Genomic DNA, 27747 nt, shown 5'->3' on the forward strand with positions numbered 1-27747 from the left:
GTGTAAGATTTTGTACCGCATGCTACTCCTGAGCCCAATGACTTCGTATATACTGCAGGACCCAGGAATTGAATTGGTGGATGGAAATGGCAGATCTGGATCTCTGCACTTCAACTGACAGGTCCTGCCCAGATAGGATTCCTGTTTATCTGGAATGTCAAAAGTACAAATATGTAGTAATCGTGAGGAAAAGGGGTTGGTAAGAGTGGCACTCAAGAAACATGTGGAAGTTCACAGACTAGAGAAATTGCAGCAAAAGGGGAAGTGAGATGCAAGTAGGCTAACTCTATAGGACATCAGCTGCAATGATTTCCATTCTTCCTGTGATGACTGGCTGTGTGACATAATTGCATACACTTTCACCTCCAAATGATCGAGCTGATAGGTTTAGAAGTAAAACACAGGATTCTGTTGACACCGTGGTTAAGTGAAAAAACACAAATGCTGGAGAAACTCAGCAGGTCAAACAATGCCTTTATTTAGCAAATGTAAAGATACATCACCAACATTTTGGGCTCCAGCCCTTCATCAAGGTGTGAGGGAACATGAGAGATGTCTGAACAAAAGGGGGAAAGGGGGAGGGTTTAGAAGGTGATTCCTTCAGTTTGTGGTATCAGCCATCTCCTGTGAATAACTTCCTCCTAACAAGAGAGTCAGAGAGCATGTATTAATAAGTGTTCGTTAAATGGTTACCATGGTTGAATGGCTTGCAAGGTGTGAGATGGGCCTGTGATTGTTCGATGCAGATGTTTGTATGTTATATGCAGACATATGGAATTTGTACCAGCCTCCATTAGACTTAACCAGCCCAATGAGTCTTTAAACATTTTTCTGCTTTGTAACTATCTCTGTAGAGTATCTTTCTTAGGTTTGACCTCTTGCTTCCACTTTCCCAGCTGGGAATCTGGCTGTCATTTATTTAAGAGATCAAGACAAAGCTGAAGTAATTGAGCCATAAGCTCAATCCACTCCCCCTCCTGTATTCATGCTAACTCCTTTGCAGTCATAATTCTCTGCAGTGACTGAGATGCATTGTAGCAACTTCAAGTAGTGGTTGGGTTAAATGGTCAGCTCTTCTTGAAGAATATGGATCCTGAATTCAGTTAGCAGGGTTGATTACAACAGATATATTGCATTTGCAAAACTATTCATACTTAATCCTCAGTATTGAGGTAACCAATTTGATTGATCCATCAAACGTATATGCAGTACTCTTGCAAAATACACCTGCTCTAAAAACAAGTATTAGCCGCCACAGGACAAACAAGCATTGATTATCCAAGAATGTTTTTTTAGCAGGAGAATACAATCCACCCTGCAAATTTTATCAATGGATTAATTGATTCTATTTATAATCTATGTCAACATGGGAACATAATAATAGAGAAAACACTAAAGTTAAGGGCTTGTCTACTTTGTTTCTTTTTCAACAATGGGTCTAACCAGTTCATCTCCAACACCACCCTCCTCCACCAGACAGAACTTCTCTCACCCTCAATAATTTTGCCTTTGACTCATCCCTCAATCTCCAACTCATATGGCTAACTATAGGTACCCAAATTGGTCCCAGCTATGTCTGCTTTTTTTTTTATAGCTTATGTGGAGCCATCCATGTTACAAACCGACACCGAAAATGTTCCTCAATTCTTCCTCCACTACATTGACAATACATTGGTGCTGACTCATGCATCCATGACGAGCTCGTCAAATTTGGCCTCTTTGCTGCTAACTTTCACCCCGACATCAAAGTCACTAAGACCATCTCTGTCAGCACTCTCCCCTTTCTCATCTCAGGAGACAAAATCTCTAGACATATTCTACAAACCCACCAACTCCTTCAGTTACCTCAACTACACCTCTTTACACTCTGTCCCCTGTAAAAGATTATATTCCTTTCGTTCAATTCTCTGTTCAATTGATCTGCTCCCTAGATAAGGTTTTCCACTTGTTACATCATAGACCAGCAGCAACAGAAATTTACCAAGACAATATCTTCAAAACAATAATTTTTATTAATAACTATTAATAATATATTACATAAATTTTAATTTAACTCCAACTATTTGCAAATATATGTGTGTGTGTGTGTGTGTGTGTGTGTGTGTGTGTGTGTGTGTGTGTGTGTGGATTACCCAAATCATTACAGAATTAGGTACAATTCTGAAAAGTCAAATTCAAAGTCAGCCTTTGAATTCTTGTATTGATAACATTAAGAAAATTTTGGAACATGACTGTTTGCTGAAGATACATGCGAGTCTATTTTGAAAAATGTACATTCATCATCTCTCTGTGCTAGATATTCCTTATTACAATTTAAAGTAGTCCATAGGGCCCACTATTCCAAAGTTCAATTAACTAAATTTTTACCCCAATATATCCTTTAAATCTGATAAGTGTACTTTATATCATATGTTCTGACTATGTCTCTCCCTTTGGAACTACTGGAAAGAGGTATTTACTACAATATCTTTAATTTTTGATATAAATTTCTCTCTGAACCCTTTTATTGCTATTTTTGGAATGAGTGGACCAAAGACTTAATTTTGACTCCACCTCAATCCTATGTAGTTGCTTTTGCTTCCCTGATTTGCTAGATGGCTCATTTTGCTGTGGTGGACAGATGTTGTCCCTCCCACACATACACAATGGTTATTGGATTTGATGGCATCCTTTCCCTGGAGAAAATTAAGTGTTCAACTACTAAAATGAGTATTCTTTTTTTTCTCTTTGGGGTTCAAAGATTTATAGATCAATTATTTTTCCTCTTTAGTTATTTTCTTTTTTTTTCTTTTTTTCATTTTTTTGAAATATTTGTATTGAAATTAGTAGTTGATGCCTGGTTCTGATTGCAATCACCAATCACTCATATAATAGGTTGGGGTTAGAATTTACATTAGTTATGTTTTTCTTTTTTCTCGAAACATGGATCATACGTTTCTTTTTTTGTAATTTTAATTTTCTTTTACCCGAACCATAGGTTTCTATGTATTTAATATTATTATTTTCTCAAAAACCAATAAAAAACAATCAAAAGATTGAAAAATAAATCTTGCACTGAAACTAAGAACTTTTAAACTGTTGTTCAGAATTAATTATGAAGTGAGACTTCAAGTCATAAGACTTCTCAAAACTCACAAATTCTTGTTGAGTTGCTTTCAGAGAAATGTTCCTTCATACAAATGATTTGTCACAGCTCACCTCTTTCTTGCGTAAGAGTTACAAGACTTGTGCCCTTCAAGATACTTTCAAAGACCCAGGCAAGGGTCAGACGAAATAACCATCAAAATGATCACAATCCAAATACAAGAATTATCTTGTTTTCTTTACCCAGATATGGGTCAGTTGAAAGTGCCCATTACAATGGCTGCAGCAGATCACTGCTCTCCTATGACAAGGAGAAACAGAGAACCATGCCCTTTAATTGCCTTGTTTGTTTTTTCTCATGAACTTTGCACCTCAAGAGAAAGTTTTAGCTTTTAGCAAATTGATGGCCAAACAAGCAATTTTACAACCATTCATACACAGTGATTATATGAAGTAATGTCTTATTTAAGCTTGGAGAAAATTAGATACAAAATTATAGATAAAAAGTTTCAATTTGAAAAGGTGTGGGTCCCATTCATAGAATACAATTATGATTGACAGATTGAAGCAATTTGGATGCTCTGGTGATTGTCTGGTTTCTGAAGGTCACTATTTGCTCCATATAAAATATGGTAACCTTGATTAGAGGGAAGGAGTAGATTAGATTTAGTTTTTTTTGTTTTTTTGTTTCCTTTTTTCTTTTTTTTAGATTGGTTGATTATATACGGGTTTAATTATGTTTGTCCTAGATCATATCAAATTAGACAGATATTACTCTCTGTTTTGACCAAGGGTTGGTATCATGTACCTCAATTGGTTTCTATCCAGAATTATTTTTAAGATATAATGTTAAATTAACAAATATGTTTGAATTTTTAAAATTAAATTTATATTAATTTGTGATATGTATATGATATGATGTGTTTTTTGTTATATTATTAGATTTTGTATGTAGGATTGTTATGTTAAACTCAATAAAAATATTTTTAAAAAGAGAAACAGCAGAAGTGACCATCTCTCCCAAAGCCACTCTACTTTTTCTGGATGACTTTCTGATGAATTAAAATGCTGCTTTTTTAAGTGTCTTAATCACATGACTTGCTTGATCAAATACTGGATTTCAATTTCAATTTCCCAAAAGCTTGATTCACAGCAGATGGCCTTTTCTCTGAACCGATGTCTCCTTATGTAAACATTCATTATTTCATTCTTTCAATTGAGAACAATAACACTGGTTTATGTCTCCGAATTAAATGCCAGGCTGTCTCCAGAATGTTGTTATCTGTAAGTGTATTTCCCTGATCTAACCTCCAAAGTAACTTTACTAAAAAAAACATATAGAAACTGGTAACACATTCCAATTCATCCAAGATGTCCTCTTCTGTCACAAAAGTGGCTTCCCCTCTACTGCCATCAACTCAGCCCTTACACACATCTCCTCTATTTTCCACACATCTGCTCAGGCCCTCTCCTCACATAAACACAAGGACAGGATTCCCATTGTTCTCACCGACCACCTCACTAGCCTCCGCTTCTAACATACAGTATTATTCTCTGTAATTTCTGTCACCTATTAACTGGTCCAACCACCAGACACATCTTCTTCTCTCCACCTTCCAGTTTTTATCAACTACAGCTTGGCATTTAACACCATCGTCCTTCAAAACTGGTCAGCAAACTCCAAGACATGAGAGTTACATCCCACTGTGTAATTGGATCATGGATTTTCTCACCTCCAGACCACAATCAGTGAAGACTGGTAAGAACATCTCCTCCACTATCTCTAACAGTACCGAAGCACCACAGGGCTCTGCTCTTAGCCCCTGCTCTACTCACTTTACACCTTATGACTGTCAGTACAACAATAATACCATCTACAAATTTGCTGATGATACCACGGTGGTGGGTTTTATAAAGGGATGAGTCAGAATGCAGGTTGGAAATTGAAAATTTGGCTGAATGGTGCACTGACAATAACAACCTTGGAGTCATTGTCACCAAAACTAAGGAGCTGATTGTCGACTTCAGGAAAGGAAAGCCAGAGGTATACAATCAAGTAATCATTGGGGGATCAGAGGTGGAGAGAGTGAGCAAATTTAAGTCCTTGGGAGTCACTATCTTGGAGGATCTTTCCTGAACCCAACACACCATTGGCATCGTGAAGAAAGCACGTCAGCAAAGCACTGGCCAATAGATTGGCGCAATATTTAGATTTGTACAATGGAGGTAATCAGCAGAAAACATATGTAGATTGCTCAAAATAGTGCATCTGGCACAGTTGGGTGTGAACCCAGCTGTGGTTGTAACAGAGTATATAGATATGTTTTGGGGAGATAAATTGGGAAAGGTTTGTTAGTGTAGGTCATATACAAACACTTTAAAACAGATCTTATTTAAAATACTTGAGCTCTGCCCCATGCTGGACATATTAGGGCCAACAGTGTTTGCAGAAGCTTTGGAGAATGTCCAAGAGACTTCATTAATGGATTGTTGTTTACAAAAAGGCAACAGATGAAAGTGCCATTTGGAAGAAAGGCTGTGACTGCTTAGTTCAGCCTGGTCAAAGCGCTTGTGGTTCATGCAAAAGGGGAGGACTGGCTGTCAAATGTTTCACTTGGAATAAGAGAAACAAAAAGGCACTCTGTGGTGACTTGAAAGAAAGACGTTATCATCTGGAGAACCCTGAAGGGGGCAAGTTTTGTCAGCAAGACACTGGGGTGGATGTCCTGGAACAACAAATCTCCGACAGGAACCTTCCTGAGTGGTAACCATTTACCTTTCAAGCACCAAAGCCTGGTGAACTTCATAAATGTTAAATTCTATGTACAGTATAAGATTAGCCTACAGCCAGTGAACTTGGAGGAGTGAGAAGTGAGATTGGACTGTGAACCAAAGAACTCTTCAGAACTTACACACCCATTATATATATCTGCGCTTAGAATTAAAAGGGGGTTAAGTTAAGTTAAAGTGTGATTCTATTTTCATGTTAAAAGATCATTAAAAGCAACTTTTGTTAAAGTAACCATTTGTCTTGGTAATATATATTGCTGCTGGGTTTTGGGGTCCTCTGGGCTTGTAACAGTGGCTGTGGCCTTGAACGCGGAGAAGGCCTTTGACAGACTGGAATGGGACTTTCCATTCAAAGTACTGGAGAAATTTGTACAGGGAAAATCAATCATTAATTGGATAAAAACACTTTACCATAAACCCCAAGCTAAAATTCTGTTTATGCCAGGGAAGTGTCTCCAGTGTTTCCGCTGGGTAGATCCAGTAGGCAGGGATGCCTACTGTCCCCAGCATTGTTTATATTGGCTATCGAGCCACTGGTAGAAGCCATTCAATGCGATCCGGAAATAATGGGGTTCAAAGTGAGCCGGGAGGGGCACAAAATTGATTTATTTGCAGATGATGTACTAGTATATTTGACCAATGCAGAGGGATCGTTGGATAAGCTGAGGACCACACTGGAAGATTATGGCAAGATCTCTGGGTACAAGTTAAATTTGGATAAAAGTGAAATCATACCCTTGACAAAGGGGGAACTACCAACAAAGGAGCCAGTTTAAATCACTGCAAGAGGGCATTAAATATTTGGGGATAAAAGTGGATACAGATTTGAGTAATTTATATAAACTCAATGATCTCCCTTTGCTCCAGAAGATTGGGGAGGATTTGGATTAGATGGACGACCCTGTCCATAACTTTAGTGGATAGGGTTAATTATGTTAAAATGAAGGTGACTCCAAGAGTGCAATATCTATTTCAGTCCTTTCCCATTCCATTGCCCCAGGACTTATTTAAGGAGCTGAATGGATATGTCAGGAAGTTCTTGTGGAACACTGTGGCTTGGGTCTCCATGGAAAAATTGACTTGGGGTTTCAAATTGGGAGATCTGAAATTACCAGACTTCAATAAATACTATTGGGTGGCCCAGTCAAGGTTTATCACTTCTCTTTACGAGAGAGGAGGTTCCGCCTCCTGGGTACAAATTGGACTGCGCATGGTAGGAGAAAAGATAGCAGGAGAGTTAATATATAAGTGAGACACTAAATTGATATTTCTTCTTTGGCTTGGCTTCGCGGACAAAGATTTATGGAAGGGTAATGTCCACGTCAGCTGCAGGCTCATTTGTGGCTGACAAGTCCGATGCAGGACAGGCAGACACGGTTGCAACGGTTGCAAGGGAAAATTGGTTGGTTGGGGTTGGGTGTTGGGTTTTTCCTCCTTTGTCTTTTGTCAGTGAGGTGGGCTCTGCAGTCTTCTTCAAAGGAGGTTGCTGCCCGCCAAACTGTGAGGCGCCAAGATGCACGGTTGGAGGTGATATCAGCCCACTGGCGGTGGTCAATGTGGCAGGCACCAAGAGATTTCTTTAGGCAGTCCTTGTACCTCTTCTTTGGTGCACCTCTGTCTCGGTGGCCAGTGGAGAGCTCACCATATAACACGATCTTGGGAAGGCGATGGTCCTCCATTCTGGAGACGTGACCTACCCAGCGCAGTTTGATCTTCAGCAGCGTGGATTCGATGCTGTCGGCCTCTGCCATCTCGAGTACTTCGATGTTAGGGATGAAGTTGCTCCAATGAATGTTGAGGATGGAGCGGAGACAACGCTGGTGGAAGTGTTCTAGGAGCCGTAGGTGATGCCAGTAGAGGACCCATGATTCGGAGCCGAACAGGAGTGTGGGTATGACAACAGCTAATCTTTGTGATATCAGAATTGATATCAAGGGAAAGAGAAACCCCCATATTAAAACAAGTAATTCAGACATGGAAAAAAAAATCAATGCATTAAGTTAAAGGTGGGGATGTCTCCTAAAATGCCCTTGCCCATGACTCTGGATAATAAGATTCTGGGCACCTAGTGCTAGAGAAGGATCAGGTATATCGAAGATTTTTATGAACATGGGGAACTCATGTAATTTGAACAACTGAGGAATAAGTATGAAATGTTGAATAAAACCTTCTGCTATCTTCAGTTCAGATGTTTCTTAAGGGATAATTTGGGACCATTAATGGCCCCTGCCCATGAGTAGTGACATGGGGACTTATTCGAAGGGGGAATATGCACAAGTTTATTCCTATTCCAAAGCAAGGGCTCGAAACTGAGCTTATATAAGGCAAGGGAAAGGTGGGAGATGGACTTGGGCACGACAATCCCACAAAGAGTGTTGGTCAGACCTGCGTCAGGACAGCATGACAGCAGTCATTAATGCCAGGTACAGGTTATATGCAAAAAATATAATTTTTTGCATCAGCTGTACCTCACACCACAAAAAATACTTAAATCCAAGCCAGAAATTTCAGAAGTATGCTTTAGGTGTGATGTGGAGATTAGAACCTTTATGTTTTCAACCTAGCTGTATACAAAAGTGAGATCCTTCTGGGAGGATCTGGGGAACATTCTGAAAAAAATTACAAAGGTGGATTTTCCTGAGGATCCAGAATTGTACCTTCTGGGAAACATTATGGACATGAGTTTTAAACTGTCCCAATACCAAATTCAGTTTGTGAAGGTCGTTTGTTGGTAGCTAGGAAATGTATAGCGGTCATGTGGAAGTCTGACTCCCAACTAAATTATACGATGGAATACTGAAATGCAGAGTTGTATTTCCCTGGAGAAAATTATGTACAATTTAAGGAGGAAATATGACACATTTGTTGGGGTTTGGCAGCCTTATCTGCAGCACATAGATACACAGATATAGCTACACCCCTTACAAATAGAAGAAAGGTAAAACTCCATATTTGGTTCGTTTATGGATCAGTGACTCTATAGATTTTTGGTTCTTTATGTTTGTTTAATTTACATAATCGTTTCCTTGTGATATTAGGGTACAGGAGGGAAGAGGGTGGGGGAAAATGGACTCTGAATGTAATGTAATATATCATTGTTGAGAAGGTTGTACTGTTGTTTTGGATTTGTGTGAGTCTTGGAAAATCAAAAATAAAATATCAAAAAAATAAGAAAGCACATCAGCACCTCTACTTCCTCAGGAGTTTGCAGAAGTTTAGTATGACACCAGAAACTCTGGCAAATTTCTAGAGGTGTGGTGGAAAGTGTGCTGACTGGCTGCACCATGGTCTCATATAGGGTCATCAATATCCCTGAGCGTAAAGCCCTACAAAAGGCAATGGACACAGTCCAGGACATTACAGAGAATGCTGTCGGCGGTGAGCACCAGCAATCATCAGGATCCACATCATCCTGCATAACCTCTGTTCTCATTATCAGGAAAGAGGTACTGATGCCTTAAGAATTGCTCCAACAGGTTCAAGAACAACTGCTACCCCTCCATCATCAGACTCCTCAATGAGAAACTCAATCAGGGACTCATTTAAGGACTCTTGTGCACTTTATTGATTTTCTTTTTTATTCTCTCTGTATCACACAGTCAGTTTGTTTACATTTGTAATCGGTTTGTGGATCTTTATTTGTGTACATATATATACTGTTATTTTTTTGCACTACCAATTATTGGTAATTCTATCATGCCTGCTAGAAAAAGAATCTCAGGGTTGTATGTGATGTCATGAATGTACCCTGACACGAAATCTGATGACTTTCTCTGTCTCCCTTGCTATTCATCCCATCCCTTCTCACTCATCATCCCTTTGGTACACCCTTGTGACCGCACAAATTGCTACACACCCACAGCTCCTCCCTTACCACCATTTGGCACCCCATACCGTCATTCCAAGTGAAGCAACACTTCACCTGTGAATCTACAGGTCATCAACTGCATCCAGTGCTCCTGTTGTGGCCTCCTCTACACTGGAAAGACAGGACTCAGACTGAGAGATTGTTTTCTTGAGCAATCGCTGCAGTAGTGGGGATCTCCCAGTGACCAACCATTTCAATTCTGTGCTCCATTCCCGTCGACATCTTCCTCTATGGCCTCATGTGCTTCCAAATCGTGGGCACCTGAAAATTGGAGAAACACCACCAAATATTCCATCTGGGCACTCTGCAACCAGATAGCATTAACATCAACTTCTCTGGTTTCCATTAAGTCCATCCCGTACCTCTCTCTCTCTTTCCCTATTCTTCTGTCTCCTTTACTCCAGCTCCCCACACCCTTCCCTCTCCATTCAGAGAGCTCCCTCCTCCCCTATCCCTCCTCCCTCCCTCACATATCCACTTATGATGTCTTGCCTGTTAGTCTGTACTCCTCCCCTGCTATTTTCTCCCTCCTCTCCTCCCCCTACATTTTTATTCTGCTGATCGTTTATACCTTGATGAGGCCAGAATATTGGTTATATATCTTTGCTTCCTATGGACACTGTGTTTCTTCAGCACCTTTGTGTATTAAATTACAGTCACAGCATCTGCAGACTTTCTAATTCAGCTGGCATAAATGCTGATTGTGGAAGAACATCCAGATTTATACCAGCTTCTCCATGTGAAATTGTTCACTACTGAAATGCTTGGATCAAATTTATAGATGTCCTTTGTCTGAGGCTGCCCAGAGGTTTAGAAACCCTTAAACAAAAATCAGAAAATGATGGAAACACTCATCAGGTTGGAAACATTTATGAGGAGAGAAACAGAGTTAACTTTTGAGGTTAAAAACCTCATGTCAACATTTATACCAGTTGTCGGTCTTGAAACATTGACTCTTTGCACAGATGCTACCTGCCTAGTCGAATGTTTCCAGGATTTTCTTTTGGATTTCCAGTAATTTCACTTTAGAACTCCTCTCTGCAACTCTTTCAGGTGGCATATCTGACTATAAAAGGAATGTGAGGCTTAATTCTGTTCTTTATTTTTCACTCATCTTTACACTAATCACTATTTGTAGGATTTAAAGAAGTTTCTCAGCTGCAAAGAGAGCCTAAAATGATCCTCTAAATTATGAATCAGAGGATTGAGAACAAGCCTAATTCAGTTCATAAAGAAACATTTAATCACAAGACAAATGCCTTCAAGATCAGTCAACCTTAGTTTCCCTTCAATTCAGAAACAAGCCCTTAACTTTAGTGTTTTCTCCTTATTATTCCATCAGGGTATGAGGTTCATAAACCAATTCAGGGATTCATTATGTAAGTTTAAATATTGACTCAATCAACTAGTAAAACAACAATCATTCAAGTGCATTTTCTTTAATAACCAAGCTGAGAAGAGAGGCAAGGGAGACGTTAAACATAATGCTGTGCCGACTGAAGGAAATCACAGCTGCTGAGAAAAATCTAATGCTTCAGAAAAGTAAATTCCTGTACTCCACATGATAATATGCAGTACCTGATTTTCCAAGTATCAGATGACAGCAGTTTGGTGGCTTACATGATAATTTTCCAGTTTGAAATCAATAAAAATAGTAAAATACTTCCATGTAGGAAACACGTGTCAAACTCTGGCCCGCGGGCCAGCACCCGATATTAATTGGCCCGCGATATAATTATATTTGGCCCGCAAGATCATATCAAAAATGTATTAGAGGAGGCCCGCTGGCCGCCGCGCCAGTATAGCGCATGCACAGTAACCGCTGTGTCCCAGGGTGAGAGAGAGAGAGAGAGAGAGAGAAATCCTGGCCCTTGAAAAGTAGTGGTGGGTGGTTTTATAAACACGCTGTCGTGTCCCCCCGCCCACCCCCCCCACCGCAACACAGCCTGGCCGGTGTCAGGGGAAGCTAAGGCCGCTTCCCAGTGCCTGAAACCCCAGTGGCACAGCATTTCTTGGAGCTGCAGATGGAGTCGGGACGCTGGAGGGAAGATTGGGGCTCCCCGCCGGGCGATGGGGGCGCCGGCCGCCCTGCGCCTTGCCACCGGACAAGTGGCGGGTGCCCGGAGTACACGTGGAGAGCGAGGCTGGTCAGGCAGGTAGGGTGGAACCCCCCGCCAATCTCGGGAGTGGCGTGGGCTGTATCAGGATTAGCCGCACTCACCTGCTCCTCCACCGCTGACCAGGATCCCAGCACAGTCCTGAGCGCGGAGACTGCCCTGGAAAGGTCCTGGGACACCGGCACGGAAAGAAGAGCAGGGTCCGTAGAACATTACAGATCAGAAACAGGCCCTTCGGCCCTTTAACTCTACCTCGTGAAAACCCAACACTAGAGAAACTCAGCGGGTTAAACCGTATCCTTTATCCAGCAGAGAGGTACCTGACAATGTTTGGCCCTTGATCCCCCTCATCAATGTATGAGCAAAAGTCTGTGGTTCTCGTAAAAACACTAGAAGGGAGAAACTCAGCAGGTCAAAGGGGGATCCGGGAGAAACTCAGCAGGTCAAAGGGGGGTCCGAGAGAAACTCAGCTGGTCAAGGGAGAGGGGTCCGGGAGAAACTCAGAAGGTCAAGGGGAGGGGGTCCGGGAGAAACTCAGCAGGTCAAGGGAGGTCCGGGAGAAACTCAGCAGGTCAAGGGGGGTCTGGGAGAAACTCAGCAGGTCAAGGGGGTTCCGGCAGAAACTCAGCAGGTCAAGGGGGCTCTGGGAGAAACTCAGCAGGTCAAGGGGGGTCCGGCAGAAACTCAGGGGGGGCCTGACCTCGCCAGAACCATTGCCCACTCCCCCTCCCTGCCGCAGGCCGACCCGCGACTCACGGTGATGGGGCCGCTGATCCGCCGAGATGCCGCCCTGAAGCGAGAGCCGATGTCCCCGCACTGTCGTTGTCCAACCCGATCGCCCGCAAACCCTGCCCTCCCGCACACAGGCCTGAGTAAGGCTTATGAACTTTAATCTCAGGATAAAACGATCTTCCAATAGTTTCATGTCACAGTGATAAATATATTCCTGGTTAAAAATGGTCCTGCGCCTGGATACAAGCTCATTAGGCGTAAAACTTGAAAAGTGTGTAAATCAAAGGATATCTGTACCAATGGAAAAAGGGCATGGCAAATAACCTGCTAGAGTTCATGCCCACAATCAGTCACCCATTTGATTGTTTCAGGAATCATGTTATTCTCCCACATTCTCAATAGCCCTCAGATTTTACTATTCGACAGCACACTAGCAACATTTGACAAATCCTCTATAGAGAAATATTATTTATTGAATTTTATTTCTCATTTGTTAATGCTTTGGAAAGAGTTTATCCAAAACTATTATTAAACATTTATTTTAATAAGAAAAAGTTTAACATTACATATGTTGAAAGAAGAGAAAACATGCAGATGTTGTTGAAAATTTTCAATAAATATTTAGTTCGGCCCTCGACTTAGTCCAAGTTTTTAATTTTGGCCCTCCGTGAATTTGAGTTTGTCACTCCTGATGTAGGATAAAGAGAGCAAAAAAAATTATCCTTAAAAAAGGCACAACACTGCCTCCTAGTATTCAAAAGTGTAACTGCAATTCACAAATCAACTTTCAACATGAAGTGTTCCAAATGCTATTGTGGTGAATGGGTTTTGTTTTGTGCACCAGCGGCAGTATGCAGCACTTTAGCTAATTGATGTGAAATAGTTATCTGTGAATATTTACACATCATTTATTATCTTTTATCCCTCCTAGTAGTTTAGTTTATCCCACTTTATTAGTGTATTTTACATATCTGTGTAGCTTCAGCAAGTAATATATTAACATGTTTGACAATAAACTCTCATCTTATCATCCCATACAACCGCCTACATCCTTTTTTACTTTATTCAACTAAATACAATGTCAAAGAGCTTCTGTGAAGACAGTTTGTCCAGCCAAAATGCACCATCTTCTTTTCGCAACTCAATTTGTGTTCTTACGTCATTGGTTGTCCTACACTGTAACCAGACAATTACATCATTAGAGAAAGTTGATGGACACCAGCTGTTGCTATGGAAACTGAAGCTGAAGATGCAAAGTCTGTCTAGCCCCAGAGGTCCTCCCTATAAGTGCCGCAAGTACAGAGCCCACAAAATGCTGGAATTGATACCTGGGGTTTTCCCAGCTCTGGTCTCTCCCAAGGCTGACCCATGAACGTCAGAATTCACCTGACACTGAATCTTAGGCTCCACCTGATGCCAGGGCTCAGACCACAACTAAGCTGGCTTGCCATCAGGACCCTGTATGGACACAAAATCAAGGGTTGACTGAGTCTGGCACCAGAGGCCAAATGGACCCAAGATCACTGACACAATGATCATTTTGTGACCAGTCTATTCTCTGATCCACAGTCCAAAACCAGGTCCATGTACATCTCATCCTTAGTGCATGCTTCTGTCACCATAGCACTGGGTGACCATTGGTAGGCACATCCACAGGACCATGAGTAGCAGAGAGGATTACTAGAGTCTCACTCCTCCTCCACCCCCAACTCCACCTTCATGATCTACCAGGATTGTTGTCTGAAGAGGGTGCACAAAATCATTGAGGACCCCATCCTCCCTGCACACAGCTTCCTTCAGATGCTCCTGACGGGAAAGAGGTATCAGAGCCAGCACCACCAGGCTGAAGAACAGTTTCTTCCTACGGGCAGTAAGAATGTGGAACAACCAAAGGAACTGCTCACACTAACCATCTGAGACTCTCATATTCACAAAACAATATGTAACACACACACATATATATATATATATATATATATGTGTGTGTGTGTGTGTATGAATACAATCTGCATTTGAATTCTTTATCTGCATGTATGTTACGTCTGGTTGCACCGAGGACTGGATAAGTCTGTTTGGCACCGAGGACTGGAGAAGACTGTTTGTTGGGTTGTACTTGTGCAACCAGATGACATTAAACTTGACTTGACGTGATCCATCGTACTGTACGACCTGGATGCAGTCCAATGAGTATAGATCATTACAAAACAGAGGCAGAAATGATGGCGGCAGATCTGTCTCTGTGTAGCACAAAGTAAAATCCAATCCTCACAGGGCTGTATTATGATGGAGTGGAGTAACGGTAGATCCTTGAATCATCTTCTTCGTTGATTCTTTATTGCCGGAAATATGCCCAGAAGAAGGCTGATAGAAGCTCAGATAGAATTGGAGGACAACTTTGAATAGCTCTTGGCTTCAGCATCTCAGCCTTGCCTGTCATACCCTAACTTAGATGGATAACATACTCCAGTATAAGAGTGAATCTGGCCTGGATGAAGTTCCTGACCGAGTATTAAAAATCTGTGCTGGGGGAGTCGCATGATGGAGTAGTGGCTGGTCGGGTGGAAACAGCCCTCTCCAGAGAAAAGAAAAAACAAGTGTGAAAAAGCAGAGCTCAATAAACATAAAATACAGGAACAGAAAGATAAAGTTACAGAGAAGAGACAGAAGATGGCACCCAAAAGAGAAAAAGTAAGAATAACAGAAAAGGGAAGAAGGAAAATCACTGGAGAAGAAAGAAGAAGGCCTTACCTGCACATCGGAGCAGAGAGCCACCATGGAGAGGAGCGGCCAATCTCCAGTGTTGGTGAGTCCCCAGAGGAGCGGTGTCCTCCTGACGGCAGACTCCAAAAATGGCTCTCAGAGCCAAGAAGAGGTGCACAACTGTGCATGCTTGAAGAGTTGCGCATGTGCAGTGCGTGAGTAAAAGAAAAGGTTAACGCCGACAGGAGGGGGAATCAGCTGAGGAGCGGCCAGCTGAGAGACGCCCAGTATCGGTGCGTTCGGCTGGGGGAAGTAAACAAGAAAGAAGAAAAGAAGAGTGGTGAGGAAGAGAACAAAGGGCTGGAAGAGGGTGAGTGGCAACGGGGCAGCCCACGGGGGAGGACCTGTGGCAGGAGACCCTGTGGCAGGAGTCCCAGCAGCAGGTCGACCTGCAGCAGGGGGACCAGCAGTGGGTCGACCTGCAGCGGGAGGCCCAACAACAGGTCGACCTGCATCAGGAGGCCCAACAACAGGAGACACAGCAGCTGGAGGCCCAGCAAGGATACAAAAGCAGCTCACCAGAGAAGGATGAAGATACAAAGATACAGAGAAGAGAAGAAGATGATACAGACACAGAAGAAGAGGAGGAAGAAGACCAAGAATTTCAAAGGAAAGAAGAAGGTAAAATGGAAGGACAAAGTTTAGATAAAGCCTTTTTCGAAGAACAAATGAAGTCATTAAAAGAATGCCTATCATTAGAATTTAGTTCAATCAAAAAAAAAATGAAAAGAGCTGAAGACAGAATGCAAAGCTTAGAGTTGGTCATGACTGAATTAGGGAAAAGAGTAGAAAATGTGGAGGAACGAGAAGCTGCTGTAGAAATGGAGATAAATGATTTAAGAGGGAAGTTGGAAGAGAGTGGGAAAAAAAATTAAAGAGACACAAGATTTATTGTCACAAAAATTTGACGTATTGGAAAACTACAGTGGGCGAAACAACATAAAAATAGTTGGTCTGAAAGAAGGCAAAGAAGGGTCAGATATGAAGGAATTTATAAAAGGCTGGATCCCGAAGGTGCTAGGAACAACAGATTCACATGAAGAAATAGAAATCGAAAGGGCGCATAGAGCGCTTTTTCCAAAACTGCCACCACATCAAAAACCGAGATCCATATTGGTAAAATTTCTAAGATATATGACAAGAGAAAACATACTGGAGCAGGCAAGAAAAAAGGTTATAGGTTATAAGCTTTTGGAATATAAGGGACAAAAAATATTTTTTTACCAGGACATAAGCTTCGAACTTTTAAAGAGGAAGGAATTCAACACGGCGAAAACAATCTTATGGAAGAAAAGGTATAACTTTATATTAAGACATCCAGCAGTACTCAAAGTATTTATTCCTGGGGAATGGAATAGACTGTTCTCGGACCCGAAGAAAGCCCAAGAATTTGCTGAACATTTGCAGGGCAGGAGAAGAGAGGACGAGGAGTGACAAGAAGGAAGAAAATATACAAAAATATGTAAAAATATAAACATAATGTACATATAAAGATTTAAAGATGGATAAGAGAAAAAGGAAAAAAAGAGAGAGAGAGCTTTGTTATAAGTATAGAAAAATAGTGTTCTCTGGGGGGGGCTAGGGGTGGGAGAATAATGGTCACTGTGAAATCGGTTGACACTTGCGAGTAAGTTTGCAAATGGAATGGAAAGGGGAGTTGTGGTTGCCGTCAAGGGACTGGAGGCAATCCAAGGAGGGGAGGTTCATTTGGGGTTAAAGAGTTATTGCTTTTGGGGATTGTTGGGGTATTTCATGTTTTGAATGCATTGTCATATATTGAGATTAAAAAGGAAAACAAAAAACAGTAATGGAAAAAAGGGATGGAGGTGGTCAAGAGGCGGAAAAGAAGTGAAAATAAAGATAGAAGGCCACATTGGACTATATGACTATAAATATTAATGGAATATATAACCAAGTTTAAGTGTATCCCACTGGGAAAAAAAAATCACATATAATTTAAAAGACAAAGTTCCAATGATTGAAAAAACCTGGGAACCATATATGGAACATAACAGAAAGAGCAGGACTAGGACCACCACCACCTAAAATTATAAGAAGATAAACACGATCAGATTTAATGTGAATAAGTAGATGATGTGTCTTTTTTGTTTGTATTCCTTTTGTATAAAGATACTGTTTTGTTGTATTTTATATGTCCAATATTTACTGTTTTTGGAGAGGGGTGGGAAGAGGGGAAGGGAGGGATGGGGGGAAAAAAAAGAGAAAATGTCACTATGAATATTTAAAGAGATGCATCTGTAAATATATTGGTTGATATGGTTCGTAGTGCGATAAATAAAGAATTACAAAAAAAAAATCTGCGCTGACCAACTTACCAATGTATTTATGGATATCTTCAAAGTTTCACCCAGCAGGGCATGTTACCCACCTGTTTCAGAATTCATTAATGGATTGTTGTTTACAAAAAGGCAACACATGAAAGAGCTTGTCAGATCTGCTTCTGTCTGGAGGGGAACTTGCTGTTCTAAGAGGATCATGTGGTTTTGCAAGCAGAGAGAGTCAGACAGACTTTCTTGCAGAGAGAGGGAGAGACACACACATACACAGAAATCACTTCTACAGTGTTACAGCCAGCAACAGCAGCTGGGACTGAAACAGGACAAGCTGGAAAGCTTGTGGAAACCCATTTGAAATACTGTTGTGAGTCCTTAGTTCAGCCACAATGCCCTTGTGGTTCATTCAAGAGGAGATTTTTAACTTGGAATAAGTGAAACTAAAAGGAACTCTGTGGTGACCTGAAAGAAAGAGGTTATCATCTGGAGAACCCCGAAGGGGCAGGTTTTGTCACCAAGACATTGAAGTGGCTGATGGAAATAAATCAGTTGTGGCTGTCCTGGAACAACAAATCTCTCTCTGAAAACCGACAGGAACCTTCCTGAGCGATAACCATTTACCTTTCAAGCACCAAAGCCTGGTGAACTTCATAAATGTTAAATTCTGTGCACAATATAAGAATTGCCAGCAACCAGTGAACTTGGAGGAATGAGAAGTAAGATTGGACTGTGAATCAAATAACTTTTCTGAACTTACACATACATTATATACACGTGTGCTGGATGGTCTAGAGCAGGGGTGTCAAACTCAAATTCAAGGAGGGCCAAAATTAAAAACTTGGACTAAGTCGAGGGCCGAACTAAATATTTATTGAAAGTTTTCAACAACATCTGCATGTTTTCTCTTCTTTCAACATATGTAATGTTAAACTTTTTCTTATTAAAATAAATGTTTAATAATAGTTTTGGATAAACTCTTTCCAGAAGCATTAACAAATGAGAAATAAAATATTCAATAAATAATAGGTTATTTACCATGCCCTTTTTCCATTGGTACAGATATCCTTTGATTTACACACTTTTCAAGTTTTACGCCTAATGATCTTGTATCCAGGTGCAGGACCATTTTTAACCAGGAATATATTTATCACTGTGACATGAAACTATTGGAAGATCGTTTTATCCTGAGATTAAAATTCATAATACTTACTCAGGCCTGCGTGCGGGAAGGCGGGGTTTGCGGGTGATCGGGTTGGACAACGACAGTGCGGGGGCATCGGCTCTCGCTGCAGGGCGGCAACTCGGCAGATCAGCGGTCCCATCACCGTGAGTCGCGGGTCGGCCTGCGGCAGGGAGGGGGAGTGGGCAACGGTCCTGGCAAGGTCAGGCCCCCCCTGAGTTTCTGCCGGACCCCCCTTGACCTGCTGAGTTTCTCCCGGAACCCCTCCCCTTGACCTTCTGAGTTTCTCCCGGACCCCTCCCCCATGACCTGCTGAGTTTCTCCCGGATCCCCCTTTGACCTGCTGAGTTTCTCCCGGACCCCCTTTGACCTGCTGAGTTTCTCCCTTCGGGTGTTTTTACGAGAACCACAGACTTTCGCTCATACATTGATTAAGGGGATCAAGGGCCAAACATTGTCAGGTACCTCTCTGCTGGATAAAGGATACGGTTTAACCCGCTGAGTTTCTCCAGTGTTGGGTTTTCACGAGGTAGAGTCAAAGGGCCGAAGGGCCTGTTTCTGATCTGTAATGTTCTACGGACCCTGCTCTTCTTTCCGTGCCGGTGTCCCAGGGTAGTCTCCGCGCTCAGGACCGCGCTGGGATCCCGGTCAGCGGTGGAGGAGCAGGTGAGCGCGGCTAATGCCAATCCAGCCCACGCCACTCCCGAGATTGGTGGGGGGGTTCCACCCTACCTGCCCGACCAGCCTCGCTCTCCACGAGTACTCCGGGCACCCGCCGCTGGTCCGGTTGGAAGGCGCAGGGCGGCCGGCGCCCCCATCGCCCGGCGGGGAGCCCCAATCTTCCCTCCGGCATCCCGACTCCATCTGCAGCTCCAAGAAACGTTGTGCCACTGGGGTTCCGGGTGCTGGGAAGCGGCCTTGGCTTCCCCTGACACCAGCCAGGCTGTGCTGCGGTGTGGGGGTGGGCGGGGGGATGCGACAGCGTGTTTATAAAACCACCCACCACTACTTTTCAAGGACCAGGATTTTTCTCTCTCTCTCTCACCCTGGGACACAGCGGTTACTGTGCATACGCTATACTGGCGCGGCGGCCAGCGGGCCACCTCTAATACATTTTTGATATGATCTTGCGGGCCAAATATAATTATATCGCAGGCCAAATTTGGCCTGCGGGCCAGAGTTTGACATGTGTGGTCTAGAGAAAGATATAATGAAATTGGAGAAAGAAAAAATATCAGAGAACAGGGTCACAAAAAATATTAGAGAATAAAAATTGAAATATAACACATTACAAACATATAGAATGGAAAAAAAAATTAAAGACCAAACAAAAATATTATGGATTAGGAGAACAGGCACATAAAGTTTTATCTTGGCAGTTAAAGGCAGAGGAGTCATCTAGAATGATAAATGCAATAAAAACATAGGCCGATATTATAATATATAATCAAAAATAAATAAATAATATTTTAGACAATACTATATCAAATTATATCAATCAGAATTATTAGATGAAAGTGAGATGGATGAATTTTTAACAAATGTAGAACTTCCAAAATTAGTTAGAGAACAAATTGATTTAGATGCTCTTTCACAAGAAATCGAGAACGTTTTGGGTACTTTACAGGCTAACAGATCTCTGGGGGTGGATGGGTTTCCTCCAGAGTTCTACAGATAATTAAAAATTTATTGATACTTCTTATGATTGACATATTGGACTGGGCAGTGGAGTCCCAGAACCTCCCGGAATCTTTCTTGACTGCTATAATTACAGTGTTACCGAAAAAAAGTAGAGACCCATTAAAAACGTCATCATATAGACCTATATCACTCCTTAATGCTGATTATAAAATATTGGCAAGGGCATTAGCTAATGGCCCGTGGCAATATCTACCAAAATTAATACATGCAGATCAGGTGGAATTTGTCAAAGGAAGTCTAAGTAGACTAAAATCAAAGTTGAATCTAAGTATAACCATCTCCATAGATGCAGAAAAAGCATTTGGTTGATTAGAATGGTCTTTCTTATTTAAAACATTGGGAAAAGTTGGTATAGACAGAAAATTTAAACTGGGTAAGAACTCTTTATGATAAACCACAAGCCAAAATTATAATTAATAATCAGATGTTAGCAGTTTTTACCTTGAATAGATCAAGTAGACAGGGGTGTCCTCTATCTCTGACACTTTTTATCCTAGCGACTGAGCCACTGGTGGACATTATAAGGAGATCTTAAGGGCTTCAAAGTTGGACAGGAAGAATATAAAATTAGTTTATATGCTGATGATGTGATATTATATATGTCTGGCCAGCTGATTCCTTGATAAAATTACAAACAATATTAGAAAAAATATTGAAGAATATCAGATTATAAAATAAATATGGGCAAGAGTGAGATAATGCCTTTGAAAATTTTTGATTATGAAAGATATCAAAAAAGTAGTAGATTCAAATGGAAGATAGATAGAATCAAATATTTAGGAATAATGATAGATGATCATTTATATATATAAATGCAATTACACTCCTCTTTAGAAAAAAATAGAGAAAGATTTACACAAATGGAAAGACCTTCCGATTATTCTAGAGGGAAGAGTAAATTGTATTAAAATGAATGTGATGCCAAGATTACGGTATCTTTTTCAATCGTTGCCTACTACCTGATATTTTAAAAATTATTGATTAATTACATATGGTCATTCTTATGGAATAACAAAGTGCCAAGAATTTCATTGGAAAATTTAACATGGGATTATAAATTGGGAGGATTTAGATTTCTGGGCTTTAAGAAATACTATTTATCAGCACAAGCAAGATTTTTGTCATTTTTTCTGAAGAAGAGAGTCCCCCTTGGATCCAAATGCGATTCAATTCAATAGAAGAAGAAACAACAAAGGACTTTATTTATGTGGAATGTTAAGTTAATAACAAAAAAGACAGACAACCCTATATTCATACATGTGATTAGAATATGGCAAGAAATAAATGAGTGTATTGGAAAAAAGGCAGGTGTATCATTTAAGAACACCATTATGTAGGATTTTATTATCCATTGTTAAAGGAATTAATTTATTTTGAGTCAAGGGCATTTTTGGAGATCTATTTCCTTTTGATCCAATTAAATTATTCAATTTATATCAAATATTCAATATATGCTTTATTAATGGTGCTTCCTGTCCACCAGAAATAAATTTAGTACCCCATTTATCTATAAGATCTCTGTTATTCTCTCTCTCTCCAACTTTGCAGTACAATTTCCACCCATGAAGGCTTGTCTCTTTTGTCAAAGAAGGAAGTGACAAATTTAATCTGGGCCGCCCGGATTCTGACAGTTCCTCTTTTCCTGTTTTTCTGTTTCAATCTCTTTTATTCACTTTCTTTTCTATTTTCTATCTTAGGGGGAGGAAGGATGGGGCTGATTGGTAAAATAGTCAACCTGTATCATTGATTTTTTTCCATTTCATTTTATGTATTTGCAATGGTTAATTCTTGATACTTGTTTGACTACAAAATTAAAGTATTCAAAAAAAGGGGAAAAGAAACACACAATTATGTAAAAATGTGTTGCTTCCTATGAATCTGGGTTACAAAATATTGAATTTATGGTATTATAAAGGAATAAGATATATTGATGATTGTTATATGGAGGGATCTCTTAAGTCTTTTGAGCACTTAAGAAATAAATACGGAGTGCCTAATGGGTCACTGTTTTGTTTTCTCCAGCTAAGATTGTTCCTAAGAGAAAGATGGGAGCCAAGTTTGGGCCCACTTGAAATTAGTGAAATGGAATGAACAATTTGGCTGGGGAATACACCTAAATTTAAAACTAAGATGTACTATGCTCTCCAGAATGAAAACAAATCTAGGTTTACAGAGATCGAGAGAGATCTAGGAGTTGCAATAATGGAAAGATGTTGGGCTGATTGGTGTTTGGATAGCAATGATATTAATTATAAATGCAAGATATGGATTAGTGCAGTATAATTTTCTATGCCAATTATATCTCACACTACAGAAGTTGCATAAATCAACATTTGAAATATCGGATATGTGTTTTAGGTGTGGGACAGATACAGGAACATTTTTACATGCTACATGGTTGAGTGTGAAGGTGATAACTTTCCAGCAGGGTATTATCTTTATATTTTGGGTAATTATATTGAAATAAGCAATAAATTAACTAAATTCAAAACTTTATTTGTTAAAATAGCCTTGGAAGTGGCTAAGAAATGTATTGCAATTACTTGGAAATTCAATTCCCTGCTACATATAACTTAATGGATTGCTAAAATGAATAGTTGCATACCTATGGAAAAAATTTAATACAACTTAAAGAACAAATATTATATATTTTTAAGATATGGCAGCCATATTTGAGTCATATAGGGGCCCAATTGTAATTATAAATACAATATTTAAAAGGATAATAATAAATGATGCTATAGTATAAATGCAAGTGACTTCCCCATATAGAATTTTTGATGATCAACATAAATGTGAGCCCTAATGGTGTGTGGATTTATACTGTGGGGGATGGGGGAGGAGAAAGGGGTTGTTTTGTTTGTTTTTTGTAAAGAAAAAGTTTCATATTAATATTGGAGAGATTTTCCATGTTTATTTATGGGAAAAAAACTAAAATATTTTTTAAAAGGGTAAAACTCAACATTTCTGAACAGTTCAGTGACATAACAAAGCAGTGATTACAACATAACTGTCACATTGTGACTACACTGTGTCCACAGAATTATATTTTAATTTAGGGCCACAACAGTTTTATGTGCCCTTTAGTTCACCAGTTCATGATAACTCTGAAAGGTGTGTATGTTGGATAAGTATGTCTGTAACACCCATGAAACATTTGGATAAGTTAGGGATCCTCCTGTAATGTCTGTTCATTAGTAAAGCTAGGGGTAACCTTTTAATGTATATTTGTTAGGTAATTTAGTCATACCACCATGGCATGTGTATATTGGGTAAGGTCATTTACCCTTGTACTGTAAATGCACTGATTATCTAAGGGATACACCACATAATGACTGTTCATTCATTAATTTAGGGATATCCCTGAAATTACCTTGCATGGAATAAACCTGCAGTGTGTGTATTTTGGTTGAACTAGAGATGATGCAATTGTATGTGTAATGGTCAAGTTAGGAATAACCTTGTAAAGTATTTGTATTGATTAATTTGCAGATGCCCCTGAAATAGCTGTGCCATATGTTAGAGTATTCCTATAATGCCCAGGTTTTGGTTAAGTTTGTGATACATCTATATTCCCAATATTCTGGATAAATTTGGCCATGTTCTGAAATGTCCATGTCTTAGTTAAATTGGGGTTAACTTTGCAATGCCCTTGTATTGGTTAACACAGAACAATACTGCACAGGAACATGTTCTTTGGCTCATCAATTCTGCACTGACCATGATGCCAATCTAAATAGTCTCAACTGCCCACACCCTGTCCATATCCCTTATATCCTGCCTGCTCATGTGTCTGTCTACATGCCTCTTAAATGTTACTATCATATCTGCTTTTACTACGTCCCCTGGCAGTGCTTTCTAGTTACCTACCATTCTCTTTGTAAAAAACACACTTACACATCTCCTTTAAACTTTTCCTTCACCTTTAGCCAATGCCCTTTAGTATTTGACCTTTCCATTTTGGGAAAAGAATCCTCTTATATGCCTCTCATAATTTAATATACTTTATTAGGTCACCCCTCAGCCTCCAATGTGCAAAACAAAACAATCAAGGTCTGTTTATAGCTAATACAATTCAATTGAGGCAACATCCTGGTGAACCTCTTTTGTACCTCTCTAAAACCTCCACATCCTTCTTACAGTGTAGCAACCAGAAATCAACCTGTAATCATGTGCATTGGTTAAGCCCATGCTGAAATATCTATGGAATTGTTCCCTTATCCAACAAGTGCTTTGCAATTATTAAAATAGAGATAGCCCTATAAGACATTTACATTAATTAATTAGGAATACCTTTTTTATGTCTTTGCTCTGTATAAATAAGCAACAACTCCAACGAAGTCTACACATTTAGTTGAACTTGCAAAGTTCCTATAATCCCTGTGCACTGGTTAAGGGTAGAATAGTTCTTTAATGCCTGAGTATTTGTTACATAAGGACTATTCTGCAATGAGCATGCATTGGTCAGGACCACAACAAAATGTGTGAACTAATTACGCATACCCGGAGAACTAATTCAGGGAAAGCCTTATGCATGCATTAAGTTAAAGAATGTTTCGTAAATCTGTGTGCGAATTAATTAAGTTAGGATATTTCAGAAATGACAAGTTAAGAATACCCTTTAAATATGCACAAATTGATTAAGAATATCATGGTAATGGGTGGTTAATGTCATCCCTGTAATAAAGCTAATTGGTTATAGTAACACTCTGCTGTCATGAATGTGAATTGGTTAAGTTCAAGATATCCCTATAATGTGTGATCTGCTGAAGTCAGGATGTGCATATAATATGTGTGAACTGGTGAAGATGAGAATGTCCCTATAACATGTGTTAAGGGTAAGATTAGCATGTACCTGTAACATGCAGTAATGGATAAATTTAGGACGCACCTCTAACGCGAGGGAACGGATGAGTTTAGGACGCACCTGTAACGCGTGGGAATGGGTGTGTTTAGGATGCACCTGTAATGTACGGGAACGGGTGAGTTTACGATGCAGCTGCAATGCATGGGAACGGGTGAGTTTAGGACCCCTCCTGTAATGCGCAGGAATGGGTGAGTTTACGACGCACCTGTAACGCGAGGGAATGGGTGAGTTTAGGACGCAGCTGTAACGGGTGAGTTTAGGATGCACCTGCAATGCACTGGAATGGGTGAGTTTAGGACGCACCTGTAACATGCGGGAACGGGTGAGTTAAGGAGGCAATGTCACCCGCAGGAACGGGTGAGTTTAGGACGCACCTGTAACACGCGGGAACGGGTGAGTTTAGGACGCACCTGTAACGCGCTGGATCGGGTGAGTTTAGGACGCACCTGTAATGCGCGGGAACAGGTGAGTTTAGGGCGCACCTGTAACGCGCGGGAACGGGTGAGTTTAGGGCGCACCTGCAACGGGAGGGAACGGGTGAGTTTAGAGTGCACCTGCAACGCGAGGGAACGGGTGAGTTTAGGGCACAACTTTAGGACACAATGTGACGCACGGGAACGGGTGAGTTTAGGACGCACCTGTAACGCGCGGGAACGGGTGAGTTTAGGACACAATGTAACGCGCGGGAACGGGTGAGTTTAGGACGCACCTGTAACAGGCAGGAACGGGTGAGTTTAGGACGCACCTGTAACATGCGGGAACGGGTGAGTTTAGGGCGCAAGGTAACGTGCGGGAACGGGTGAGTTTAGGACGCACCTGTAATGCGCGGGAACGGGTGAGTTTAGGACGCACCTGTAATGCGCGGGAACGGGTGAGTTTAGGACGCACCTGTAACGCGCGGGAACGGGTGAGTTTAGGACGCACCTGTAACGCGCGGGAACGGGTGGGTTTAGGACGCACCTGTAACGCGCGGGAATGGGTGAGTTTAGGACGCACCTGTAACGCGCGGGAACGGGTGAGTTTAGGACGCACCTGTAACGCGCGGGAACGGGTGAGTTTAGGACGCACCAGTAACGTGCGGACTCCGACTACTATCACCTCCTCTTGGAGCCGAACGGTGACGTCACAACATTCGCATTTGCAGCGAGCCGGATTTGAGATCCGGTTTAACGGAAGTGACGAATTTTCTCCTGAAGGCTGAGTTGGCAGGAATTCAGTGAGCTTTTCTTGCAACTCTTTGTACGCAGTTTCGGCAGGAGTGTGGTTGTCCGCCTTTGGCGTCATGGATTTCGGTAGCATTATCAATCGGGCATCCGAGAACCAAGTCGATGTCCAGGTCCGGGTAAGTGGTATTCTGCATACTCTCCCAAAATCCGAATGCTCACCTAGGCCTAGGGAGAGTTGCATTGTGCCCTCTGACTTGTTGAATGAGGCCTAATTGTAATAATACATTTAAAAAAAACAATGTAGCCCATTGCAGACCAAAGGAAGCTGCATTGGAGAGAAACAAAAAAGTCGGCAGTCTCTGTAATTGTAGTAAATTAGGAAAAGTGTGTGGGAAACTTAGCATGGCCCGCAGCGTCCGTCGGAGGCAAAGATGTGTAACCAACTTTTCGGGCCTGATCTTTTTATCAAAGTAAGCAAGTGTCTGAATTAAAAAGTAGGGAAGGAGGGGCTGGGGGGAGGAGGGAAGGAGGGGCTGGGGGGAGGAGGGAAGGAGGGGCTGGGGGGAGGAGGGAAGGAGGGGCTGGGGGAGGAGGGAAGGAGGGGCTGGGGAGGAGGGAAGGAGGGGCTGGGGGAGGAGGGAAGGAGGGGCTGGGGAGGAGGGAAGGAGGGGCTGGGGGAGGAGGGAAGGAGGGGCTGGGGGAGGAGGGAAGGAGGGGCTGGGGGAGGAGGGAAGGAGGGGCTGGGGAGGAGGGAAGGAGGGGCTGGGGAGGAGGGAAGGAGGGGCTGGGGAGGAGGGAAGGAGGGGCTGGGGAGGAGGGAAGGAGGGGCTGGGGAGGAGGGAAGGAGGGGCTGGGGAGGTGGGAAGGAGGGGCTGGGGGAGGAGGGAAGGAGGGAGGAGCATAGGCCAGCAGCCAAGAGGCTATAGGAGGATGTGTATAGGACAGCAAGAGAATAAAGCTGAGAATTAATTGGGAGAGGGCCGATAGCTCTGAATGCAGAGCTGGAAGAAAGGAGATACGGATAGGGAATGAGTGAGTTGGCGGGGGTGCTAATGGAAACAAAGTTGATGTTAATGACATTCTGTTAGAGGGAGCCCAGACGTTATGAGGTGGTGGTTATCCAATTTGCAGGTGGTCTCTGTCAGGCAGTATTACGAGCCCAGAGGACCCCAACCAGCAGCAATAGAT

The 27747-nt window shown here is 41.6% G+C and overlaps 1 protein-coding gene and 1 long non-coding RNA gene across 11 annotated transcripts in view; one reads left to right on the top strand and one right to left on the bottom strand.

The window, feature by feature from the left end:
- Positions 1 to 457: 457 nt before the first annotated feature.
- On the bottom strand, positions 458 to 26952 carry LOC138743693 (uncharacterized). 2 transcript variants are annotated; one of them, XR_011345017.1, is made up of 3 exons: positions 26426 to 26952; positions 20968 to 21064; positions 458 to 641 (listed from the first exon to the last, which is right to left on the bottom strand). It is a non-coding gene; the product is annotated as an uncharacterized lncRNA (long non-coding RNA). The 2 variants fall into 2 exon arrangements; XR_011345018.1 differs by having other exon boundaries at positions 26462 to 26951.
- Positions 23574 to 27747, top strand: part of spty2d1 (SPT2 chromatin protein domain containing 1) — a 50979-nt gene continuing 46805 nt past the window's right edge. For 5 of the 9 annotated variants that reach the window (XR_011344979.1, XM_069899185.1, XM_069899199.1 and 2 more), the window contains exons 1-2: positions 23574 to 23640; positions 26641 to 26735. Coding sequence is in view for 4 of the 9 variants with exons in the window: in XM_069899185.1 (XP_069755286.1) it covers positions 23601 to 23640; positions 26641 to 26735 (135 nt within the window). In the remaining 5 variants the exon portion in view is untranslated. Of the gene's footprint in view, positions 23641 to 26626; positions 26736 to 27747 lie in introns of those variants that run through there. The other 4 variants (XM_069899216.1, XM_069899193.1, XM_069899225.1 and 1 more) reach the window with 4 other exon arrangements.

The sequence above is a fragment of the Narcine bancroftii genome, chromosome 1, assembly GCF_036971445.1.
Source record: "Narcine bancroftii isolate sNarBan1 chromosome 1, sNarBan1.hap1, whole genome shotgun sequence".
Classification (NCBI taxonomy): Eukaryota; Metazoa; Chordata; class Chondrichthyes; order Torpediniformes; family Narcinidae; genus Narcine; species Narcine bancroftii.